The sequence below is a fragment of the Rattus norvegicus genome, chromosome 20 (assembly GCF_036323735.1).
Source record: "Rattus norvegicus strain BN/NHsdMcwi chromosome 20, GRCr8, whole genome shotgun sequence".
NCBI lineage: Eukaryota > Metazoa > Chordata > Mammalia > Rodentia > Muridae > Rattus > Rattus norvegicus.
In genome coordinates, this window is record NC_086038.1 from 20,421,111 (window position 1) to 20,446,799 (window position 25,689).

A 25,689-nucleotide genomic window follows, 5' to 3' on the forward strand; every position below is an offset into this window, starting at 1 on the left:
TTTCGACCCTAGAGTTTAGAGTTTTAGATAAACACGAGAGGAATTTTAGCACCGTTTTAAAGTTATTTTCTATAAGTAGGCATTTCTTTTTTAAGATAGGGAAGATACCAATTTAAATGACAACCTAAGTAAGAACACTAATGCTTTACTTCTTTTTTCTTTCTTTTTTTTTTTTTTTCCGGAGCTGGGGACCGAACCCAGGGCCTTGCGCTTACTAGGCAAGCGCTCTACCTCTGAGCTAAATCCCCAACCCCTAATGCTTTACTTCTTAACCTGGTTCCCTTAGGATAAGCCCCTCGGTGTGGACTTCCCCATCTGTTCACCCAAGTCCATGTACTTCTTCTATTCAGTAAGTGCTTAAGGAGAACTTGGTCTATGCCAGATACCTCAGGAGCCCTTCAACCACAGTGAATTCAATAGGCTTAAAATCATGAGTTCTAGATTCCGAGTATGTGCAGAGTAAGCAAGTACTTACACAGGTGTGTGTGTGTGTGTGTGTGCGTGTGTGCACGCACATGTGTGCTCACACAAGTGTGCTTGTGCATTTGTATGTATATACATGAGTGTGTAAACAAGTGTGTGCCTGTTTGGGAGGGTTTGGGGGCAGATGTGTGTTACGTGAGTGTGTATGGTGAGTGGGCGGTGTAGTGTGTGTTGTATAAGAGTGTGTGGTGTTTTTAGGAGGTGATTGGTTGAATTGTGGAGCACGGTTCAACCCATCTGACGAGCACACCACCCGTTGTCTTTGTGGCTGTCCGTGGCTGACATTTAATGGTGGCGCCTCCAGCCCTTTTCTTTTTGAGACTTATTTCAGAAAGCAGGGTAGAAGGGACCTTTCTGTTGAGTTTATAATAGCAATTACAAACTGATAAGAGCAGACCATTCATCAAGCGACCATACCTCCGGACTTTTATCTTTTTGGGTCAAATGTTTCCTGATTGATATTGACTCCCATATCTTAAGCAGCCCTGAACAGATAAGAGGCGAGGGAAGAAATTCCTTTGAAGGAGATTTGACAAAATTATGTTTTCTGATTTTTCCCCAGAGAGGGGGGGGGGATTAACTTCCCATTGTTCTTATTAAAGAGTACAAAAGCTACCAAGCCATTCAAACCATTGAATTGAAGAAAATCTAGAAAGTTTCCACAGGTAGATATTGACTCTGTCCCCACAGCATGCAAATAAGCTTCAAGGATCTTACATCCCTTGTTCTGAAACCGCTCAGACAGACCTTTCAAAATATTGAGCATGGCCCTGTATCAACGCACTCAGGAATACAGGGTACCTAAAGAACAGGCAGGCGCATGGCGTAAGTAAAGGCCCTGCAGGAAACTGCTGTTGGGACATCGTTTTAAAGGGCGGGAGGACAGGAGATAACCACTCTGCACTGAAGTGACCCTGAGCGCTGTTACTATGTACCCGCGCAATTAGAGAGTGTATTACGTTCCGAACAGTAAACACCTTCCGAAGGGGTGTATAAATCAATTAAACGGGCAATACAATGGCCGGCCACATAAAATGTGTCATCCAACGGTATTTTCCGCACACAGGTCTCGAGACTTTACATCACGTGATTCCTCCCCACTGTGCCTTTTCCTCCAGCCTACCTCACTGTAAAGGGACCATTTATCATCCCGGTTGAATTCAGTGGCCCTGTCCTGGTCAGATTCACGTGGCCATCTTTAAAAGGGGTTTGAAATGGGGAGATTTGGGGTCATTTTTCTAACAGCTCTTTAGGGAAGGGGATCCGGATTTGTCTGGCTGCCTTGATTCATTTTCAGTTTCTCCACAAGCTTGGTCATTAGTGACTATTCAACCCCGTTTGTGTCTGTGGCCTAAAAAGGGCTAGGTGACCTGCATTGCCGCGTCTCCTGCAAGAGCAGCCGGATGTTACAACAGAGGAGTAATTAAAAGAACATACCAAAGACAGATGTCTCTCGAGCATGCCACTGCACGTTGCAAAGCGGAGGAACCACACCACAGCTCCCGTATTTACACAAAGCCCTGAAGTTGTCTCTGTCTAAGGAAACAAGCCATCTCATGCAGCCTGACCCCCGGGGCCAACCGAGCCAAAGCACAGGGGAAGCTTATTTGCATTTAAATGGCAAATTGGAAACATTTTTCTAAGATAGTTGATAAACATATTCCAAAACGGCTTTCATTAAATAGAAGCCCGAGATGTCTATTTGCATTTATGGTGCAGGCCTTGTAAATCCTCCTCATGTTCCTTGGGAAACAGCTGAGAAGCAACAAGTTGGCTGCCTAATAAGGCCTCTCACGGACTTCCTTCTCAGTACCTCAGAGAGGGGCAGACACTAGCTGGCTGAGTCACCTCTTGCTGCATTTTTTTCCTTCCATTCCCCCAACCAAGCCTGTGGACCACCTAGCCAGGCAGAACTCCAAAGAGAGTAAGTAGCCTAGGCCTTCCCTCCCTCGCAGATTGAGCACATGACTTGTGAGCCAATAAGAAGTGACAAGGAGGGGTTGGGGATTTAGCTCAGTGGTAGAGCGCTTGCCTAACAAGCGCAAGGCCCTGGGTTCGGTCCCCAGCTCCGAAAAAAAGAAAAAAGAAAAAAAGAAAAAAAAAAAAGTGACAAGGACAGTTTGTCCGCTTGAGACATATCGACTTATCGGTTAACAGCTATGTCATTGTGTGGAAGGAGGCGGGATAGCACACTAAAGAACACAGCATGGTGTTATTTCCGGGCACTCAGCATTCCAGGGTGGAGACTTGTAAATCACCACCGTGATAAAAGTGAATAAATACCGTCCTGGAGCAAAGTGAATCCTTCCTGTCAGATTCGGCAGACAGAGAATATAGTTTTAATTTTTTTTCTTTTATTATCCTCTTGCATAGTTTACTGGAACTCACGTAACAGGGCCTGGCACATTTTACCCAGTGAGTAATATATTAATCCCACTCTCCCCTTAGCTGTGTGGGATTGTCAGTTGAGTCAAGGTTTAAAAATGGGACTTGGGGGAGATTTGCTCTGGATCTGTTGACTAATATCAATTAAACCCCAGAACATCGCACACAAATTGAAGATGCCTTTTTCGCTCTTCTTAAAGACCCAAAGATGCACCTCGCTAATAACCTGTTCCGTATCCTTAATAAAGAGCGGGCTAATTAAAAATTGTTTGCTGCCTGAAAATGGACAAATGAAGAGCCATATATTAAGATCAGCAACCTCCTTTGGCAGAAGACGCCGGATGTGGGCTAGGGGGAATGAAAGAAATAATTGTGAGCTTTTTAATGCTCCGCGATGACATGTGCAAATGAGGGGTTATGTCACCCTGACAAGGCACAGGGGGGAGGAGACATGTGGCGGGATGGGCAACCAGGGTTAGTGTCCACGATAGGGAGGCAAAAGGGATCAGAAACAGTGTTATGTTTTACACCGGAAGTGCCCCTTCCCCGCCCCCGGAAGTTCATGCTTGGATTGATTGTTCCCGACTGGTGGCGCTGTTCTTCGAAAGTTGGGGCTCCCTAGGAGACACAACCTAGGTAGCAGAAGTAGGTCACTGGGGATGGGTTTTTGAAGGTTATCACTCGCCCTGGTCTTGCTCCTTGTTTGCTGGTCTGTCCTCATGTAAACGCTTCTATCATACAGCCCCACTGCCATGAATTGACCCTTGACCCGTTCCCACAGTGATGATAGGCTGAATCCTTCTGAAACCAGGAACCAGAATGAGCTTTTCCTTCCAGAGTAGCCAATGCACCGAGTTTCTTCTTCTCCCCCACACCCACCCACAAGGGGACAGCTTGCTCCATCCCTGAACTCCATTCTTCTGTAGCTGGTGTGCTCTCTCAGTAAGAGGATAGGCGTGCCTCTCTTGGATTCTGTACAGACTAAAAAGTCAGGACCTCTGTTGAAGTCTTGAATGTACGTCGTCTTCCATTAGGCAAGAACCTATGCATGCATGCTTCCGAAAAAGAAACTCACCCTTCTGACCCACCAGTCTGGTGGCGACTTCTTCGTTCAGACTTTAATTGGAGCATCACTCTTCCCTGATGCCTCCCATGAGGTCAGTGCCTCTGTGACACCCCAAGAACCCTTAGTCGTTCCTTTATACCACTTATATCTTACTGGAGATAAACTGGGATACTTGAGGTCCTCCGTGTGTAGCTCACCGATCCAAGGTAATGGAGAATACGTTGAACTTAGTCTATCTTGAACCTGGAATACTAGTTGATATTATTCATGGAGCAACGGGGTGGGAAGTATACGACAGTTGCCCCTGCACTCTGCTTTAAATAGACCCAGCTGGCTTGTGTATCCAGTCAGGCTACTGTGCAGAGCCAGGACGCACAGAGCCAGGGCTGGGGGAAGGTACCTCTCATATATAGCTGTAGGTACACAAAGAGAACTAGGGTCTATCTTTCCAGAATATTCCTGAGCTCTGAGTTTTTATTCCCTTCCTCCCTTCCTTCCTTCCTCCCTCCCTAACCCTTACACACATCACACAGACTGCTCTCTACTCTAGGGAACCCGTGTGCTCTCTCACTCTCTGTCTGCTGTCAGGAGCTATAGTGAAATTGAGGGTTACACTTCTTTATGCATTATCCTCCCCGGAAACTTATAACCTCCTTTTGTGTGTGAGGTTCAGTTATCCTAGGTGTTTTTCTCCAAATTAATTTCTGAGGGAAGACGAAACCAAGATGACAGAGTAGTCATGAAGAGTGTAAATGGACGTGTGAGGTGTGAGGCCTAGGAGTCAGAAAAGCATCCTGACTGGTAGTGATTACAGGATGGGCACTGACCGGAGCACCGAATCTCTTATACATGAGGAAACGCATCGTCCATGTGAGCCCCACGTGAGAAAGGATTGGAGATTGAGATTAGTCTCCCCGACCCATTATCTGTGGCTTCACCCAGGGCTCTCCACTTAATATAAACAGATGACTGAGATCTGCCTGTCACAGACCCTTAGCTTTGCTCACTTTTAAATACTTGGCTTTGGTTTATAGATGGTTTTGTGGCCAGTCATGATGTTGGGATGTCAAAAAAAAAAAAAAAAGAAGAAGAAAGAAAGAAAGAAAGAAAAGAATGAAAGTGTGTGGGGGAGGGCTGTGCTATAAAATAGAATGTATGTTTACTGGTAAGAAGCAGAGAACATTTGGCATCAGCGGAAAAGCTGAGTCTTTGATGTAGAACATAGACAAGTTCTTTTTGTTTCCATTTGGGTTGGAGAAAGAGATGATCGCTCTGTGATAAGTTCAGTGGGTTCTGAGGCTCGGTGTAACAATCGATGAACCATGCGTTGTCCTGCCCCCGGAGGATGTACCAGGATGAAACACATGTGCGGACACATGAGTGTGGGGGAGAGAGGTGCCACACTGCAGGAAAAGCAGAATGGACTCAGTAAAAGGAGTCCCCTGCCTTTTTGTGTGAGGCTTTGTTATGTAACAAGGTTACTTACCGGTGTGAGTGAAGGAGCTCAGAGGAGACACAGTGGTGGAGGACAGTCATTGTGTGTGTGTGTGTGTGTGTGTGTGTGTGTGAGAGAGAGAGAGAGAGAGAGAGAGAGAGAGAGAGAGAGAGAGATATTTCTGTGATTTCCTGTGACTGCCTGTGGCTACCCTATTCTGGACAGGGATCTAAGAAGTAAAATGTCCTTTTTGAAGTGTGGTAGGGTCCTTGGTTTTAAACGATTTCCCCCCTGTTTGGTTTTGTTTTAAATGTTCTCACAATTAATGCCTCTCGCATGTACTCAACAATAGTTGCCTAGCAACCACCAAGCAGTCTATTTAGAAGGCAAAGGGTCTGAAATTGAATGAAGAGAGAACATGACTCAAGCTGTAGCGGTAACGGACAAGTTTCTGATACCAGTTTCAAAGCGTAGCCCCCAGCGGCCAAGCAAGGGGCCATCTGGTCTAGCACCTGTAGAAGAGGTGCATGAAAATGGCCTGCATGTCTTGGACAATAGACGTACCAGAAGGTTCTCTGAATGTCAGCTGACCGATGTTTCTCCCTTCTAGTAATCTGCTTATGCAATCCCTAATGGATGGGTGTGTGCGCAGTTAAAACTGTCACCTCAACCGGGTCTAGAACCCGCCTCGGGGACAACCGTTAAGAGATGACCTTGAAGGTGTTTCTAAATTCGGTAGACGGGAAGACCAACCCTAGATGTGGGTGCACCATGCTGGTCCTTGGACTGGGGTCCTAAACTGTATAAAAGGAGAGCATTCATCTCTCTCTACTTCCTGACTGAGTCTACGAAGTGACCAGCTGCCTAACTCTCTTGCCACCTGGACAGACTGTACCCTTCCACTGGGCCTGGATGTAAACCCTCCCTTGCTTCCTTAAGTTTCTTTTGTTGGGGATTTTGTCATCGCAAGGAGAAACATTGCTAACAAAGGAGCTAAGAGTGTTCTAGAACTCTCCAAGATGGATTCAATGGCGTCTCTGGGAGCTAGGTTTAGGATCTTGCAGCCTTGAGCTAAGTAGGTAAGGACTGTGTGTCAATCAAAGAGTGTCCATCCCTGAAGGAAAGTATCTACGTATCTGGGGCTCTCACCGCCACATCCTAAGAAATGGAAAGAACCTTCGATCCTCTAGATCAGCAAGCATGAACTAAGGTAGCCATGACACTGGACAGAAGAGGAGCAGGAGGAAGGGAAGCCTGGGTCTTCACCGTTTGATTCCCAGGACCCACAAAGTAGAGGGAGAGTTGATCCTGACAAGTTCTAATCTGATACCCATATGTGCCATGACATGTATGCCCACCCCAATAAAAAAAATAAGCCTTTTTTTAATTTCTAAAAGAACATAAATTAAGCCCTGAATCAACATATTTGTGAGATTTTTAGAAAACCCAGACAAATCTCGTAGTTTGCAGTTGACATTGGCTGTGTGGTGTGTGTGTGTGTGTGTATGTGTGTGTGTGTGTGTGTGTGTGTATCTGTGTGTATGTCTGTGTGTGTGTGTGTTGTGGTATGGTATGGGGGTTATGTTTGGCTCTGTGTGTATGTCTGTCTGTCTATCTGTCTGTTTGTGTGTGTGTCTGTCTCTCTTTCTGTGTATGGGTGCCTCTATGTCTGTGTGTGTCTGAGTAATCCAGCAAGTGAGTGGCCTGAAGTGCTTTTCTCTCAACTTTTTTGAGATGGTGTCTCGATGAAACTGGAGTTCACCATTTAACTAGACTGTCTAGCTTAGCTTAGAGATCTTCTGTCTCCACCCACCTCACCGCCCAGCGTTAGGATTGCAGATGTGAGCCACAGTGCCCAGCTCTGGGGATCCACTCAGGTTTCCATATTTGTATGGCGAGCACTTTACCAACTGAATCATTCATTCCCCAACCCCTCAACTGGCATTCTGTGTTTTACTGTGCAACATGAATAAACCCACTAGACATGTCCGGTGAATGAATGAATTCCCTTCTTATTTGATGAAGTTGTCACTTCCCAGATATCAGAACAGAGGCCTGGTGAGTAAATACTTAATCAAAACCAATAGAAGTACCATGGCCTTAAATCACACATTGACGACATTCTTTTATCCCCAGCTGGAATAGCACAGTCGGCCGTAGGCTGACAATCCAACCCAGTAGACAACAACTCAATAAAAGCTGGAACTTAGGGGTTGGGAATTTAGCTCAGCAGTAGAGCACTTGCCTAGCAAGCGCAAGGCCCTAGGTTCGGTCCCCAGCTCCGAAAAAAAGAAAAAAAAAAAAAAAGCTGAACTTAGAATGAGAATCAAGCATCTGATTAGTGAGCAGAAATGAAGGCCCTTTCTCCTTTTCTGCCATCTGACTTGTCCTGACTTATCTTCTCTTCTGCCATAGACAAGTTTGGGATGTGACTAATAGGAATGTTCCAGAGAAAGATCACAGAGAACTTTGACCCTTAACTGGAGTTCAGCCTTCCTGAAGGATCTGCCTCAACTAAGACCCTGCAGCCAGCAGATTGTTGCCCATCTTGACCAAGCTCGTTATGTTCGTTGTCTGTTTATTGGTCTCCTGCTATACTCAGAGCCGTTGTGTTGTGATTCCTCCCCCAACACAGTCTTACTAAAGCAATGCTTACCTACATGACCATCCTTTTCCTTCGCCAAATATAATCAGCCTAGTCATTAGAAGTAATGTCTTATTCTGTAGACACCATGACATGGCAGCCTCCTGGAAGGCCTGTTGATTAAGCGATACCATGCCTCTCTGTTCTTAATTTTAATTCCTGAGCTCAGCGAGGCGCTCACATCTGCTGAGGGCTCAGGGATTGCCAGATCATCTATGCCTCTTCCCTCAGCCAGCTCTTGGCTTCTGGACTGCCCAACTGGATGTGTTCCTTCCAACGTGTCTCTACATATCTCTGTGATAATAACACCCTCCACCATTCACTGGGGCCTTGAGTCTGTGGCCCGCTGTCTAGGACTGTCTCATTCACATTCTTTCAACCTCGTAACCTGTGAGGATAGAGTAGCAAGCCCTCCCTTTTAGGGAATGGGCAAACTTAGCCCAGAGAGAGATGACTGTTTGCCCATGACTATACAGATGCCTGAACTAACACAGTGAACCTACAGGACCACCTGCACCCATACCTGCCCCCTCCTTGCTTTCTGGTGAGACTTGGGTAGCCAATGGCAATCTTCCCAAAGTCACCAATGTGAGATACATGAAGGAAAAGATGTTTTAATTTCAGGAAAGTGTCCTCGCCTGTGAACATAATCAGATGTACGCTCCTCTCTGTCGTGTGTGTGTGTGTGTGTGTGTGTGTGTGTGTGTGTGTGTGTGTGTGTGTGTTCATAAGGTGGGTGTAGCAGTTTTCTCATTGTAAAATTCAGATAGCATGGGACACACCTGGGAAGGGAGCCAGATGAAGCAAACAGTGGATGGTTATATAAGGTTTGGGGACTGTATGTGACAGAACAGGGGCTCACTGTACTTTCTTTTCTCAATTGTCTACTGTTTGCTAATGTTTCCTTCTCAGTGTGATTGCCTCTCAATTTAATAGCACTTTCCAGCCAAGGCTTTACAGAGCCAGACCCAACGTAATTCCAGTGCCTTCTACGCTAAACGCACTGCACGTGTATAGCCAACCACAGCCCGACATGTTTAGCTAATGGGTTACTCGGGAGCTCTGCGCTTCCATAATTAAGTGATGTATGTAATTTTGTGTTAACACATTTGCGATGTGTGTTTCTCTGGTGACTGCAGTGCTCTATTCCGTGTAAAGCATGACATTTTAATTCCCACTGAACGGTTCTGCACCTTGATTCCGCCGCCTTGTTTTTGTGACAGGGGATTATTTGGCAATCAAGATAAAAGCATTATTTAGGAAATTTCTAGACTATCCCATTACCGGGAACTTTTAACTGCAGATTAGTCTCCTATTTTATTGATTGCTGTTTTCGAAATCTTTATTGGAGATTCAATTTCGTCTCTGTGTTATCGATGTGCCCAGATTGACATCTGCAAGAATGTTTTTGTTGGTTTTTTTTTTTTTTTTTTGTTTTGTTTTGTTTTGGTTTGGTTTGGTTTTTTGGTTTTTTAAATGCAGCTTTGTAGTGATGGAGGTCTTTAAAAAGCCCACAAGGTAGAACATCTTCCCCACGAAAACATTTTGTTTTCTCTTAGGTGTTCTGACTCTTCTTGGGCTAGAAGCTCCCGAGACCAGTAGGCATCTCTGTAGGCGCTACTCACACTTCCCCTACTTAATAGCAATCACAATGGAGGGCAAGTGCTGCAGGCACAAAGATAAGCAGCCGACGTAGCCCAGCCGCCTTCCCTCTTTAGAGGTGTTTGTACGGTAGCAATCCGAGCGATTTAACAAAGACCGCTCTATGCTGGAGGATGGAAAGATGGCTGGGTGGTTAAAAGAAGTTACTGGTCTTACAGAGGACCTGAGTTCAGTTCCTGGCACCCATGACCAGCTAACAACCACCTGTTACTACTCCAGCCCCAGAGGATCCAGATGCCCTCTGACCTATGAGGGCACCCCACACACCTACACGTACACACGCATGCAGGCATATTAAGTGACAGGCATTGGTTTCAAAACCTGATACAGAGTTCTGTGTCCCCCTCGCTGTATGTAAAGCACCTAGCATCACTTCAAGAGTTCGCTGAGACACACGCAATCTGTGGTGGGTACAAGAAACCAGAGCGAGTGTCTGTGGACAAAGGCACCCCACACACAGCTGGAGAAGGGCCTGAAGAATCGCAGGGTAGGTCATGTCTGCACCTATGACGCCCTACTTTTCGCCTGATTTCTGGAGATCTGATCTCAGGTCCTTGTGCTTCTGCAGTAACCCCTTTACCAACGGAACCATCTCCCCAGCTCTTTGAGCTGCGCACGGCATTGCTCTGTAAATGACCCAGAACTCAGCAGTCAGAGCTCGTAACACTCCAACTCCCCACCACGGTCTTCTGTTTCGATCCACTTGGTCTCCCAAGCGTGTCTCCCCACACTTCGTGTCTTACCAGCTCTCCCACTCTGCATTTCAGTGCAGTGTTTAAAGAACCCTCAAATCTAGAACAAATCGTTCTGTTCATCTCAAAGAATGACAGACCTCACACGGTTCTGGTTCGAGACCTGGGCCAGGTGTCAGATTGTCAATTTAATCCTAGCCTCTGTGCTAGGAGCCTCTGGGTGATCCTAGAATACTGGCAGCGAAACCAAGCCATCCCTCCCTGGAGTTATGTTGCAAGGAGTGGCACCTAGAAGCGTGGTATTGTGTCCAGGCCCCGCCCACACCCTTACTTCCCGGAGCCTGAAGCAATACTTAATAACCCCAAAAGAATGTTTTCGAATTGTTCTTCTGTTGATCCCAAAGAATGGGAGCCTTCACACGGTTCTGGTTCAAGACCTGGGCCAGGAGTCAAATTCTAAATTTAATCGTAGCCTCTGTAAACGCTTTTTCCTCTACCGTCCGCCATTTAAAGTTCAGTCTTCCCATCTGTGAAAGCAACAAACATGTCTGTCTTTCTGCCATGCGGGCTTGTTATTCTACTGGGGGGGCAGCATATCATATTTCCTACCATAATAGGAATTAAACAAAAGCCCTTTGAGCGAGAGTCCGGTGTGTAAACGCCTGTGCTTAGAAGTAGATGCACATCAGAGGCCCCTCCATTGTTGTTGTTGTTGTCTTTTAAAGAGAAACAAGGCTAACTAGAGAAATTATTTTGGAATTTTTTTTTTTTTTTTTTTTTTTTTTAGTAAAAGGACATGAAAGAAAGGGCACTTTTTGAGCTTGCGCCGCAGCGCACACATAAGAGCAGTCAGTCATGTTTTGCTAAAGAAGACACAGCTGTTTAATTTTATGGTAGAGTTACTTTAAGGACTTTGTCAATTCAAAGTCGAAAGCCAAACAACTGTTGCTGCAAAACTGGAGTCGAGGCCAAGTCAAGATAAATCCGCTCCTAAAATCATCTTGGAATTACAGAACATTTGGGTTCACGCTGGGCAGGGGGAAGTAGCTTTATTTAAAAAGCCAGTGCCTTGGCTGGTAATTGGAGGAGAGAGGGTTTGCTTTTTGTGTCCTGGGCTCTGCAGTTTTGGATCCCCCCAACTTCTTTTTTTAGCTGCTTGGTTTGTTTTAATACCAAGTTTATTTGCTTTTGGGGGCGAACAGGCCCATTCAGTAGGAAATTGTCCAAAATTACACCACATAGATTGGAAATGAAATTTAAAAATCAAATTAAGCACCAATTGCACAACTGATTATAGGATTTAGAATTATTATTATTATTATTATTATTATTATTATTATTATTATTCATGGAATGATACAGCTTAGTCCTTTCCTTGGTCTTATAAATTCCAAGTTTCTCTATACTGCCTATTGTTAGAAACAAATGAACTGGCCTTTTTTGTTTTTAGTGGCTTTTCTTCCTTATTAGGGAGTTATTCAGACATCTTTCCTTGGTTCCTGTAATTCCAAGCCAATTGGAGTATCAGCCTATTTTTGGTTATGAAGGAACTTTTAAAATGTGGGCATGATCTTTTTTACGGTTATAAAACTCGTTAAAATCAATTGGCCACAAAAATAGAACAGCTATAGCCACAGATACAGTGACTCTGTTACCTTCCTGGGATACATTGTTCTACACCTCCTATACAAGCCCCACCAACCTCACCTCACAACTCCTGGCATCCTGAAGGAGGCCTACTAAATGTAAATTAAAATGCATATTGAAACAGCCTAAAGTTGTGGTTCACACTTGCGTCCCTCCGAGATCAATGCCCTACCTGTGTTTGAGTAAACCTTGTTAGTTCCTGGGGTTTTTGTGGTCATCCCTGTGCATCACCCTGATTTACCACAAGAGGGCAATAGAGAGTTTGCTTAAGGCTAACAAAGCCAGAAATGGTTCTAATGACGAGCTAAGTGTTTTAACTTGCTAAGGATTTATTTCGCGGCCTTTCAATCGCCACACTTGCAAGCCTCTGGGTTTCCTGAACAGCCAATAATCCAAAGACATTTCTTCTGAGAGGAAATACAGAGATACCGGTGCAGACGAGGACTTTTGCCCAAATAAGGAGGCTTTTTATGGCGACCCCATGTGTTAGATAACTGTCTACTGACAGTTGGTCATGAGTTTATAAGGTCGGATGCTAAAATATGTATACCATATGCTATGAAAGCGCTTGGGTGGAAGACCAAAAAAAAAAAAAAAACCTTTACAGCTATCACCAACATACCAGAGGCACACAGACGGGGCGCTTCATTGCATGTAGGTTGAACCCATCCAAAAATGTCATTAAAAATGATCACCTTATAAGTATCCTACAGTAAAATACCCGTCGCATGTCTTGTTCACGCTGCAGTGATCGTTTTCATCTCTCAGCCTAAAACCTGAGGTGCTTGAGCTGCAGCTCTCGCTGTCTAGCCTGAATTTATTTCCGGAGCCACCATTACTGCTCTCGTGTGTTATAATCCAGGTCATTTGAAGATAAAAGGAAGGGGTTCAGCGGAGGAGAGCTTGGCTTTTGATAGGTTGCTTAGCTCCTGTGCTTCATGGCCATCGTCATAGAAACCAAAGTGGAGGAGCCAGAGGGAATGGACTCTTATTTCAGACCCTGTGACTGGCTATGCGGGAGAACAAGACGCTAGGCTGACCCGGTATTAAGTAGCCACTATCATCACAATGTCCGGTGGTCTTTCTACATTTATTTTTTATCAAGTGCATATGTGTACGCATGTGCATTGTGGGTCTGAAGACGGAGATCAGAGAACAACTTCGTAGAACTGGTTCTCTCCATAGAGCTTGGCGTGGGTTCCAGGAATCAAACCCCTGTCCCTAGGCGTGCATAGCAAGGTCCCTCTTCTGTCACCCTGTTTTCTTGCTGGTCCTTTGGATGCTAAGGATGACTGGATAAAGTGCTCGTCTCCTCTACAGTTCCCAGAACTGAAACCTCTTTCTTTCATCCAACTTCTCCGGGCTTCTTGGCAATGTGTCGTGTGAAATTGTGGGACCTGAGGCAGCTGGACCATGCCAAGAAGGTCATGTTCTTGCCTTGAGGGCTGACTGTATCTGACCCCTCTCCTTACTTTCAAGTGAAATCTCTAAAAGGCAAACGCAGTTAGACTGTAAACTTTTTCGGCAATTTGTGGTCAGGAAACTTCTACTTGGGATTAGCCAAACTCACTCAAATTCCATTTTCTCATGCTCATGTCTGCACCAAATGATTAAAACACTACACCCAACTCATGTCATCAACATGTCAAAATAGCTCAGGAGGAGTCAGAGCTCCTCTCTCCCTCTCTCCCTCTTTCCCTCCCTCCCTCTCTCCCTCTTTCCCTCCCTCTCTCCCTCTCCCCCTCCCTTCTTCCCTCCCTCCCTCCTTCTCTCCCTCCCTCCCTCCCTCTTTCCCTCTCTCCCTCCTCCAACATGTTTTCACTTGGTACCTTAGTTAAGGAACTTAATGTTCTAACAGCCTTATCGGGACGTTTAGTAACCTCGAGTCAATATTACTAGATTTGAACTTTTTTGAGACCCCACATCAGCAAATTCTGGGGTAATAACATGTGTTCGTGACAGCAGACATTACAGCAGATAGGACCCTACATTGTATTGGACCATTTGAGTTGTGATCTTCGATAACTGTGTTCTAGCTTCAGACGTCGGTCTGTTTTGCTTACCCTTTGAGTCCCAACCAAGGACATCTCTGATCCTAACATTATGTTGTCGTCCAAACCAGCATCACCCATACGGAAGATGACACAAGCCGTCTGCCATTGAAAAAGGAAAATGTGGAATTAATTTTAATGATATATTTATCCAATCCATTATAGCCAAAATATTGCCATTATCTCAGTGTGGACTTGATTTAAGATGCGCTCTGTGAGATCGTTTGCTCTCCATCCCACATGTTGAAAACCAGTCGGTGTTTCGCACGTAAAGTGCACCTCGTCTCGGACGTGGGGTTTCAAGAGCTCTGCAGACTCCTGTGGGTACCGTGACCGCACTGGATGCAGCGACTTTAAACAGGAAGAGAAATGTTTTCTCTTAACTGACAGCGTGAAGCTTCACCCTTCTCTATCACTGTTATTAATTATTACTAGTATTATTATGAGATCCATGGAGTGGTTTCCACTAACATCTGCCCTGCTGTTCTCTGTGACACAAACTCATGTTTCCAATGACGGAGCACATGAGCTTGTCACAATCAACCACTGGTCCCTAGTTAATGTATGCCTGTGGGGGTCAGGAACTTTGTTGCTGCCTCTGCCCACACACCACACCCCAGGCTCCTTTCTCTTCTTCTCTGGACCCCTCCAGACTACATTTTCTACTCTCTTCTTTACAGTCAGAGAGCCATGGGACCGCAGAAGGGTTGTGAAGTGCCTTTGCAGTACGGCGGCTCCTGCAGCTCCTCAGGGGAAGCTCAGGGAACGTGAGCGAGTTTTAGCAAAGCATTTTAAGAAAAGCCGTTATGGGCGGAGATGGGCAGAGATGTTACGGGCGGGTGTGTGCACGTGTTCCGTGTGTAGAAGCCGGCGTGCATGTGTCCATGCTGAGGCCAGAGGAGAGCTGTGTCATCTTCAGGCATTGGGGGTGTCTGTTTGTGTTTTGAGGCTTGGGCTTCCTGCTGAAATTTGGCTAGCCAACCGGCAGCTCGCCCAGAGATCTGCCCGCCTCTGCCTCATCGGTAGGAAACTACATCTGCGCACCACTGAGAGGCTCAGGGACGGGAGTCTGAGGATTGAGCCCAGGCCTCCATGATTATGTAGAAAACACTTTATAAACTGAGTCATCGCCAGCTCCCTTCTTAGTTAAAAAAAAAAAGTTACATTTTTATTTGTGGGGTCATGTGCCACCAAGCACTTGTAGAAGTCAGAGGTCAATTCTCTAATTCTCTCTTTCCACCATGCCGGTTCTAGGGATGGAATTCAGGTCACCCCGTTTTGGAAGCTAGCACTGTAGATTAGTAGGACCTTGGGCTCTTACTTTTAAAGAAGGAAGGACACTATATCCTAGATTGTTCTTTTGGATGGAATAAAGAAATTAGTAACTGGACTTTCTGCACAAACTCCTTCTGTACATCTTTTAAAACAAATTAGGACCTTATTCGATTGTTTTTATTCGGTGTGGATTTAAGAACCAAACTGTGTCTCCTAGAATGTTCATCCATGTCTGTAATGAGTTAAGCATAGCCATGCTAATCTATGTATGCACAACCAACCAAACCAAACCATAAAAACTATTTACTTAGATCCAGTGGGGAACATTTTCTTTGTCAAATTGGCAAATCGAATACCTTCGGTATTGAAACTAGACAATCTCATTTCCAAAGCTGGAGAGATGGCTAAACACAGACGCTGTGTTTTAATGCAAGTCTAAATGCTACTTACCGTGTCCTTCTGAAACCATTTGACGTAAAAATGTAGCTTTCAGTTCGCTGCAGTTGTGTTCAGTAGGGGCACCTCGGAGGGTATCAATCATAGACTGGAATGAGCAAGTTTATTGGTTGTCACAGAAAAAGGAGAGAAAAAGAGAGAGAGAGAGAGAGAAATACTTGTTCTCTGTTCATGAGGTCCTGTTTTTATGACCTTCAGAAATGGTAGGAATTAAAATATCCTTCAAAAACATGTCCACAATAGATACTTAAATAGCCTTAAACAATAAACAGACAATAATAATAAATTGTAATTCATCCCTGTTAATGGTAACATGGCAAGATAGGCTAAGTCTGCATTTGCTTAATGTTTTTCAGAAGATGGGAAAGAACTGACTTCTTTGAAAAAGTACAATGCGGAGTTGAAATGGCATATTTTTTTTCTAACTGTGCAGTTGTGTGTGTGTGTGTGTGTGTGTGTGTGTGTGTGTGTGTGTGTGTGATTTTTCTCCCCTGGGGAGCCTAGACTGTCACATAGGCCTGGAAGTGGCCCACAGGATCCCTGACATGTGGAGGGAGAAACAGTTTCAAGTACATGTGATCACAGAGGTTGGAGCCACTGTAGTCCTTTTAGAGAACACTTTTGTCATTGTTGGAAAACCAAGGGCCTGGGTCACATCCAGGCCATGGTGAACCACCCTGTTACCTGAGAGTTGAACACTTTTTCCACAAACAACTATGGGACACACCCACCACCCCTGAGAGCACCTACTGAGTCCTCCACCAGGAGTCTGTTTCCTCTCCAGGACCTCTGAATAGTCAACGCAGGTCAGAGGGAGGGTGTGAGACCATGCAAGGCCTGGCTTAGCTTTCAAACGCCTTTCCTATTTCCAAAACCTTCTTTCTAAAGGGTCTATCTTCAAACAGCCCAGAATCCTCCCCAGCTCTATACCCAGGTAGATCTCAGAGCTTCTTTGACTTCCTGTAAAGATAGTCAGAAGCTTCCACGATCTCTTTCCTCTTCGACAGTGTCCGGTGAGCCTCTTTCTACAGAGTACCCTCGGCGACCGGAGAATCCACACTATGACTTTAAATCATTTCTGAGTGGTATTTGATAATTTCTGTCTCCCAGGGAAACGAGGCTAGAAATCAGCTTATTTCTTAGGATAAGCCCTGACTACAGAAAAGGCTTGCTTGTTTTTAATGCAGAAGTACATGGAGTCACGTGCTCTCAAACCAATTAGCAATACAGATGAACTCCAAGCCCTGTTCCATTTATGGGGTGGGGGAAGAGCAGAGGGAAATAACGTGTATTTTTAAAGTGTTTCCGAGAAATGAAGACCTCGGGGACAGAGAGAGAGAGAGAGAGAGAGAGAGAGAGAGAGAGGAGAGGGCGTAATCAGGAAAGAGCTATGCAAATCGCATGCCTGTGAAATTACTAATCCGTTGATCAGAGGCATTAACAATGCCCCAGCATTCAGGAGTGTGAACCAGGAGTGAGTAAGACCAGGCCTGTTTTGAACGAGATCACAAGGGTGTTTACTTACACAGTTTGTTGAGCAGTCAGTGAAGTCTATGGCTGTTTGGGACTAAAGCTGCCCATTCTATCTAGGTAGAGGAAGCATGGTCTTACACTCTCTTCTCATTAGTGACAGGTAGCGAGGGTGATCTGAGCCTCCTAATACCATCTTCTTATTTATTTGTTTACCATCCTCTTTCTAACAAAACAACTGCTCATCCTTTTGGGGAAGCAGAACAACGGGGATCTTGTGAGAACCCATGGTTCAGTGGAAATGCTACATTGAAGCAAGTGGTACCAGAAACAGAGGAACTGGCCTTGGGCTACAGCATCTAGGAACTCTCAGCCTGGTTCTCCAGGAGACCAGTAATACGCAGTGTGACCATGTGACAATTCATCCCGGGCATGTGACCTGCGGTTGTTCCCAGAGATATGATCTTGGTGGCATTTAAACGCGAAGGCTTTTAGATAGCTTTTAAATCTGGCCCTAGAATCTGGGCCCTTATCTCTGGGTTCCTCTTTCTAATACCTTTATTTGAGAGAATAGATTTTAAATGCAATTGTCAATGCAATTATCATGTCCTAAAGCCCTTGCAATGCTGTGCCGCTGTATCTACTTACTGTTCTCTATCCATCAATTAAGGTTAGAGTGCTTCCGTAAGACCAAGTTGGACCTGTGAATGGCTCTGGGCTCTCACAGATCAGGCAGTGCATGTGCCTCTCAAGTGTTTTCTGCTGGGTGGGGAGGACTGTTTATAGAAAAACAGAATAAAAATAAACTCAGAGTCTTAACTTATGTGGGAATCATGTTTTGTGAATTCACAGAGAGCTTCAACCACGTAAATATCCATTGGCTACAAACACGCAGGGAATCATTTATGAGTTCTTATGTTAAAATGTTGGCTTGGTGGTGAAGCCACCAAGAAGGTTTGGGAGCTTTTAGGCTGTTTTTGTTTTTCCCCCAAGTATTTAAAAACTGGAATTCTGTAAGAGATTATCTGCGAAATGCCTTTCTTTTATTACGCCCATAAATTTTAGGAGTGGCTTTGATCAAGCCTCTGTCATTCTCGATTTCTAAATCTTTGACTCATACATTAATAACTAAAAACATTCATCCTATTCTTGCTAGACTGAAAGAGGAAGTTTGTAAATAGTCAAAGGGGAAATATTGAAAATAGAACGTGGTAATGATAACTAAATTAGGGTAGATTTCTTTTTTCTTTTTTTCTTTTTTCTTTTTTTTTTTTTCCTTTTTTTTTCTTCCCCAGAAAGAGCAGTACTCTGAGCTGAAACTTGCCAGAGTATTTTAAGATTATTGTCTGTAAAGAAAAATTCCCAGCATTTCACTCTCCTCAGAGGAAAGGCATTACAGAAATGTAACATATCACCAGGAATAAGGATTTTGCTCTCCGGCTCATATTTAAAATACAGTTTGAAAATTCAATGACTTAATGCTCTGCTTAACCCCTGTAGACAAAGACACACACACACACACACACACACACACACACACACACACACACACACGGTCAACTCTTAGGAAGACGATGTTTAGGTTTTTTTCCACTCCTCAATTTCTAGGTCCTCTCAGCAAGTAAGACCCTCTCTATGTTATGAGTAGACACAAAGAACTTCTCTAATGGATACCTAGCGCGGTCATAGAGGGCAGGGAGAAAAGACCTCTCCAAAATGGGAAGAAGGGGTTCTTTGCTTGCTGATGAGTCAATCCAGCTTTTACAGCCGTTTTTCTTTGTAGGATTTCCAAGAGCATAAATGGTATTAAAAATAAATAAATAAATAAATAAATAAATAAAATGACGGCCATGACAGGGAGAGCATAGCAGAGAGAAGGGAGGTGGGGGAAAGCAACATTTAAGCAAAAGCCTGGCTCTTGCCAGTAACTGGTTACATTTCCTCTGTCCTATTATTATTTCAAGAATCTGGACTGAGATGAGTTTCCCACACCTGACAGAGTAGCGTGTCTGAACCTATAGCTTAAGTGGATACACACAGACCCCCACTTTTTTTTCTTTTCTCTTTTTGAATAAACCGTCCCTTTAAGAGAAACAGAGTAACAACAAAGTGCGGGGCTGTTGTCAAGAAGATAGACTATGTTAACAAGGGGAAAGAATGGCCTAAGCAGGCCTCAGAAGTCAGGGTGTCCTGAACATAGAGGTAGCGTGCTTCTTAGAGGGTTAATGTCTGCAAAACCAGCAGCTGCTGTGCAAATGTGAGCCCGTGTTAGTTGGCAGAGGAAGATGGACAGATGGACAACTGAAGAGAAAAGTTTTGTTTGTTTCAGTCAGAGAAATCTCTCACTCATCAGCCAGTGATTCCTCCCCCCCCCCCCACACACACACTGTAAAGGGGTCACAGGCGTAGCGCTTTGACCAAGTTTAACTGACTTTAAGGCATTGAGCAGAAGCCCAGTCGCCAACTGCTAAGTCACAACTGGAGGGGAGCCCTGCTCTCAGTGAGTCCAGGAGAGGCTGGGCATGCTAGGCTCACAGAAACAGGTTAGAGTTGACTGGTGTTTTGGTTTGGCGGAAGCTCACTGTGGACTGCCAGAGGGGTTGACATCTGTGTACTCATCAAGAAGTGAGATGACTCTGTGTGTGGGCAAGCAGGAGGACCCTGACTAAAAAGCAATTGCCCGGGCAGCAATCCCATTCCGATAATCAGTCATGTGGTCTGAGACAGCCGACTTCATCTGCCTCAGCTTGCTGATCTGTAGAATGGGGAGAATAAGAACAGTGCTGACCTCCTGGGTTTGCTGCGAGGTTTAGTGGAGTTATCATTGGAAGACAGAGCTATGGCGGGCACTTAAGATGTTCTCAAGAAGGATGAGGCACTATTGTCTTCCGAGTGTAACACTGAGGGAACCTGTGCAAAGCGTGGTTACTGAGGGGCAGGAGAGACAGCAGGTCCATGGTTAAGAGGCCTTACTGTTCTACCAGAGAATCACCCATGTGTGGTTGTGGGAGGGAGCCCCAAGTGCCCTCAGAGACCAGAAGACAGCAACAGACGCCCTGGAGTTGGAGCTAAAGGAGGGTTAAGCCGTTGGGGCTGGGTGTTGAGAACTGAACTTAGGTCCGCTATAAGAGGAGTATGCACTCTTAGCTGTTGAGATATCTTTCCAGCATCAAAATAAAACCTAGAAGGAGGGGGGGGGGGAGAAGGTGGGGGAGGAGGAGGAGGGGGAGAAGGAGGACTTAAACACATACACACTGGACTACACTGGGTTATGAGTTATATATACAAGTGAAAGGAGTTATAATAAGAATGGCTTTACAAGGGTTGGGGATTTAGCTCAGTGGTAGAGCGCTTGCCTAGGAAGCACAAGGCCCTGGGTTCGGTCCCCAGCTCCGAAAAAAAGAACCAAAAAAAAAAAAAAAAAAAAAAAGAATGGCTTTACAATATCATTTGGGTTTTTGTGGGGTTCTGTTTGTTCATTTGTTTTGTCTTCAGTTTTTTTTTTAATTTATTCTTTTCAATTTTTTCTTTTACTGAAAGTAGATTCTTTTCTCATGTTGGTTTCCTCTCCCTCTCCTCCTCCCAGTTCCTCCCTACTTTGCTTCCCGTCTGCATCCACTCCCTCTCCAGCCTCTCCTTAGAAGAGAAAAAAAGATAAGAAGAAGAAAGGGAAGAGATAGCTGACCAAACATGAGAAAATAAAATATAGTGCGGTGAAGCAAAAACCATCCTACTGAAGTTGGACGTAGCAACCCAGAGAAGGAAAGGAGTCCAAGAGCAGGCACAAGAGCCACATACCCATTCCTCCTCAGAGTCACCCATAAACATACAAGCTAATAGCTCTAATATATACTCAGAGGACCTGCGCAGACACCTGTCGGTCCCGAGATTGCTGCTTCAGTCTGTGTGAGCTCATTTCTACCTTGCTCAGTTAATTCACAGGGCCATGTCCTCCTGATGCCTTGCGTCCCCTCCGACTCCCTTTCTTCTTACTCTTCCAAGGGATTCCCTGAGCTCTAGGGCCAGGGTGGGTCGGGTTGTGGGGTCAGGAATCTGATGGAGACCTCTAATGTAGACTGTGTGTGTGTGTGTGTGTGTGTGTGTGTGTGTGTGTGTGATGTGTGGCTGTGGGTCTCTGCTTATGTTTCCGTCTGTGGCCAGAGGAAGCCTCTCTGATGACAGAGTTGTCACTTGTGAGAGCAGAGCTTGGACATGAGAGGTCACTCTTCCCTAGAGCAGGAGCCTGCGGCTCCAGGTTGAGACTCAGGACCTTGGATTTGGCATTTGCTTTCCAGGGGGGAGTAAGTACAGTATCCAGGATGGCTGGAAGGTATGAGGATGTTTCTCTTGTGAGAAAATAAGCCTCAAAGCCCTACTCTGTCCCAACCACCGCACCATGGGCATTCACTTTTTAATCAGAGGTGAACAGAAAGATTTGTTTCTCTGCCCTGGGGGCAAGTTAGGCATAATCCAGGGGTGGAATATTTGTTATCTTCCTCCCCCTCGGTCACAAAGCTCCACTGAGGGTCTTAGATAGAAAAGGTCTCCTGTTGCATTATGGGGGACTGGTCACCAGTTCTTCTTGGTCACCGCCCCTGGCACATAGATGGTTTGTGACTGATACGGAGCACAAGGCTGTGGTGAAGGCAAAGGTTTGGCAGCAGCCAGGAAGCCAAAAGCCTCTCTTCCTTGTTCCGCTGTTACCTCAAGCTTCCAGGTTAGGTGACCAAAGCATCGGATGTAAAGGGGTAAAGGTTCCCAGCGTGACACATGTATCACGTGATCCAGTTGGCAGGTCCCACTTACTTAGGAGGATGTGATGAGTTATCTGTGTTTCCATTAGTCATTCAACAAACACCTTGACACAACGCTACCTCCCTAATGTTATGCAAATAAGATTCAAAGTCAATGGCCCTACCCTTAAAGATGGTCCAGTCACGGATAATAATATTGTGCCTCTCCTTCTGTACAAAGAATACAATGACTAAACAGAGGGGGGTGGGGGGAGGGGGGGAGAGAGAGAGAGAGAGAGAGAGATCCTAATTGGGAGTAAAAGAAGGATTTGCATTAGCATGTTCTTGACCAATTAAGAATCAAAGACCCCATATTTAGAGTTCTGTGATCAGTGCACTGGTTTCCTCCATTCTAACTTTGTAGTTCTCAGAATCCGCTGAGTATCTGGGTTCTGAAAACATCCCCAAAGATGAAGGAAATCGACTGGGTTTCAGGGTGGCTCTTACAGGTTCTCAGAACCTTTGCCTTGCTGTTTTTAAAACTTGGGGTTCAGTGCAAAGCTCTGTCTTTAGACAGGGCCTTTGGGCTTTGAAAGCTTCTCTGGAAATAAATGCCTATTAGGTTTTAAGTGCTTTTCAAAAATATGAGGAGGGGAAAGATGGCTTTGACAAGTCTCAGAACAGAGGCCATATTGTTCTGTTCCGACTGAAGGCTGATGGGATCTCTCAGAGCTTCTCTCTCAAGTCCGGTTTGCTTCTGCCTGCTCAGTGCAGAGCAGTTATTTTGATAAGGGGACTTGAGAGTAAGTCCTACCCTAGCAGTCATTAAAGCCTGGCACTTTGGTCCTTGTGGAAGAGCTTCCGAGCTACACAAAGTCCTTTAAACAAAACAGTCCACACCCTGGCTCCAGGCTGTGGACCGTAGCAAGTTCTCCGAACTGGGCTCTGAGCTCCCGAGCTCCCACCAGAGAGAGGTCAGGAGCCACCAAACAGGCTGGGCGCAGTCAGCGAGTCGCCAGCGAGCCAGGGAGGAGGAGAGAGCAGAGTCTTCCTTGCTAGTCTGGCAGCTCCCTCTAAGTGCTCAGAGCTCAGAGCCCATCCCACACACCCGTGCTAGTCACTGCTGTGTGTTTACATGAGTAATGGAGCTGCCGGGGGAGGGGACTTGTGAGCAGCGCTGAGCCTCCTCGCAGCTAGGAAGCTGCGTTCACACCAAGACCAGACTTCCAGGGATGAGACTGGGGAACAGTCCCCTGCCGGAGCTTTCCTGAGCACAGGCGTCAATCAGGCAGATGTTTGGCGACTGGAATGGGTAATGTCTGTTTTCGATTGATTTTCCTTCCGACTTTACCTTCGAAAATTCCAGGCAGGTTTTCTGGGATGGACTTTGAGACCAGCGTTTTTTTTTTTTTTTTTTTTTTTGTTTTGTTTTTTTGTTTTGTTTTTTTGAGAATGAAATGAGAACGGTCGTTTGGGAAGGGGAGCCCGAGCCTCCCGAAATGGCTTCATAACCCACACTCCCCACTTTGACAGGAAAGACACTGTTGCCTTAGCTGAGTTTCACTGACAGTAAAGCTCCTAACCGCGGCAGAAAAACAAACTAGTAGGCAGTCCGTGTGTATGTAAATTGAGTCCAATATAAAATGTCCTAAAGGCACCGGCTAACCCTGTGTGTCAAGAGATAAATAACAATTAAGAGGCTCCCTGCTGTTCAGACTTTTTTTTCCCCTCTAACTGTCCTTCAAAGTAATAAAAATATAGGTGCTTTGAGAGCTCTGGAGAGATTGCTTGGGGGCGGGGTGGGGGGGGAGGCATTCGTCTGGAGTTGGTTAACGGCAGCTCCGTGAGTTAGTAGGTTTTAGATTTTTTTTTTTTTTTTGAGAATTGCATGACCATGACCGATGGCATTTGAATGTGAAAGCTGGTAGGGGGGCAGTCAGGACACCCCATAAACAGCCCAAGCTCAGCATCACCTGTGTCATTTGTAACTATGGCTTTAATCACACACACACACACACACACACACACACACACACACCTCCACAGGAGTCAGGCTAACCCCAGTGTAAGCTTTGGAATTTATTTTAAATAACCCTCCAGATCTTCATAAAAATATATTGAGGAGGGAAAGAGAACACGCTGACTCAGTGTCTTGGCCAGATTTGCTGAGATTTGAGACAGGCTGGCTACAGTAGTATTCGGGAGAAAATGCGTGGAATGGCAGCTTGTTACTGTGAGCCCCTTTCTCTAGTCTCTCTCTTTCTCTCCTTGCTATGGTGATTTGAGAAAATGCTGCTGTCTCAAAACTCTTCAGAAGAGTGATGTTTTCAGATGTTCCTTTCCTGTGATGACATCACAGGCTGGCGTGGCTTTTGGGTTTCTAAAACCGAGATATCAAACAAACAGGAGGAGAGATCTCCAAGTCTGACCAGGGGTACTTCTATTCTGACAGTTGGCACTGGGGGGGGGGGGTGTGGGGAAGGAGGGAGGGTACAGATGTGGGAGGGCAGGAGGGGGGGTTATATTTCCCATATCTCCCTCATCTTATTTATATTAATTAGACATGGGAAAGGTGATACTTTATCTGTGAGAGACAAACTCCTGCATCTACCAAGGACCCTTCAAAGACAGGAGTATCCAATAAAAGTTGGTGGCTGACCTGCGTGTTTCAGCTATCAGAGCAGAGCACTCTATAGTAAAGTTTCTGGGTCTTTTCCCCAGAAGAGGTCTGACAAATTGCTCTCCATTTGTTTTCAGCGCCAAATCTCAAAGGCAGACCACGCAAAAAGAAAACATGTCCCCAGAGAAGAGACTCCTTCAGTGGCTCAAAGGACCCCAACAATAACTGTGACGGTAAAGTCATCAGCAAGGTAAGGTGGGTCGTCCACTGGGACTCGTCCTGACTGAGTTTCCACTTTGACCTCTCTGATATCTGATGTCTCGGTGACCGTCCGAGTTCAATTCAGAATCTGTCTTTGGCTCTCTCGGCTACTGGACACTTCCCTAGTGGGTGGGGAGGATCTGGTAGGAGGCCAGCGGCGTTTTGATTAGTCAACAGAAAGACTTCTCACCTCCCAGTTTGGCTTGTTCAGGAAAGGACATGATTAAGTGCGCACGTCACTCAGCCTGAGATCTTATACCAGATGACACAATGACATAGTTTACTCTGCTCGGATCAAAAATAGACCAGCTGAACCATCCTCTCTCTGAGTGGACACATCTAAATGTGCTTCAGAGATTAACTGGAGATGAAATTAGAAGTGGCTAGAATTAATCTTTTTTGGTCATGTTTTTCCCCCACCCAAGGTCACCTCTAACTCATATTAGAGCAAATCAGAGATACACGAGAAAGAATATGCATGCAAAAAAAAAGGCGAATGTGTGTTTTTTAAAGATGTCTCTGGATACAGAAGGAAGGCGTCCACTGTAGAGGCTTGTTGGCCCATTTTGAATGAGCATTCTTTGGAATCTTTGCAGTGTGTTCCTGAAGTGTTTCGTGAACTATTTAGCTTCATATTTTTAGACTTGTCTTTTGGACTTCTATGAGGCTGGGTCACGGTTCCGCATTCTGGTTCTTGGATGTTTGTGTTTGGTGTTTTGCTTCTAGGCCAAAGACAGTTCTCATCCATCTAGATCAGAAACAAAGGGCAGATTAGACTTGAGGAAGCCTTTCCAGATCTAAGTGCTAGA

The 25,689-nt window shown here is 45.3% G+C and overlaps 1 protein-coding gene across 7 annotated transcripts in view; it reads left to right on the forward strand.

Moving 5' to 3' along the window:
• The window catches only part of Arid5b (AT-rich interaction domain 5B), a 183,997-nt gene that overhangs the window by 115,418 nt on the left and 42,890 nt on the right, over nt 1-25,689 (forward strand). For 5 of the 7 annotated variants that reach the window (XM_063279167.1, NM_001107624.1, XM_039098745.2 and 2 more), the window contains 1 exon segment: nt 24,757-24,869. In XM_063279167.1, coding sequence (XP_063135237.1) covers nt 24,757-24,869 — 113 coding nt within the window. 7 annotated transcript variants of the gene reach the window in all.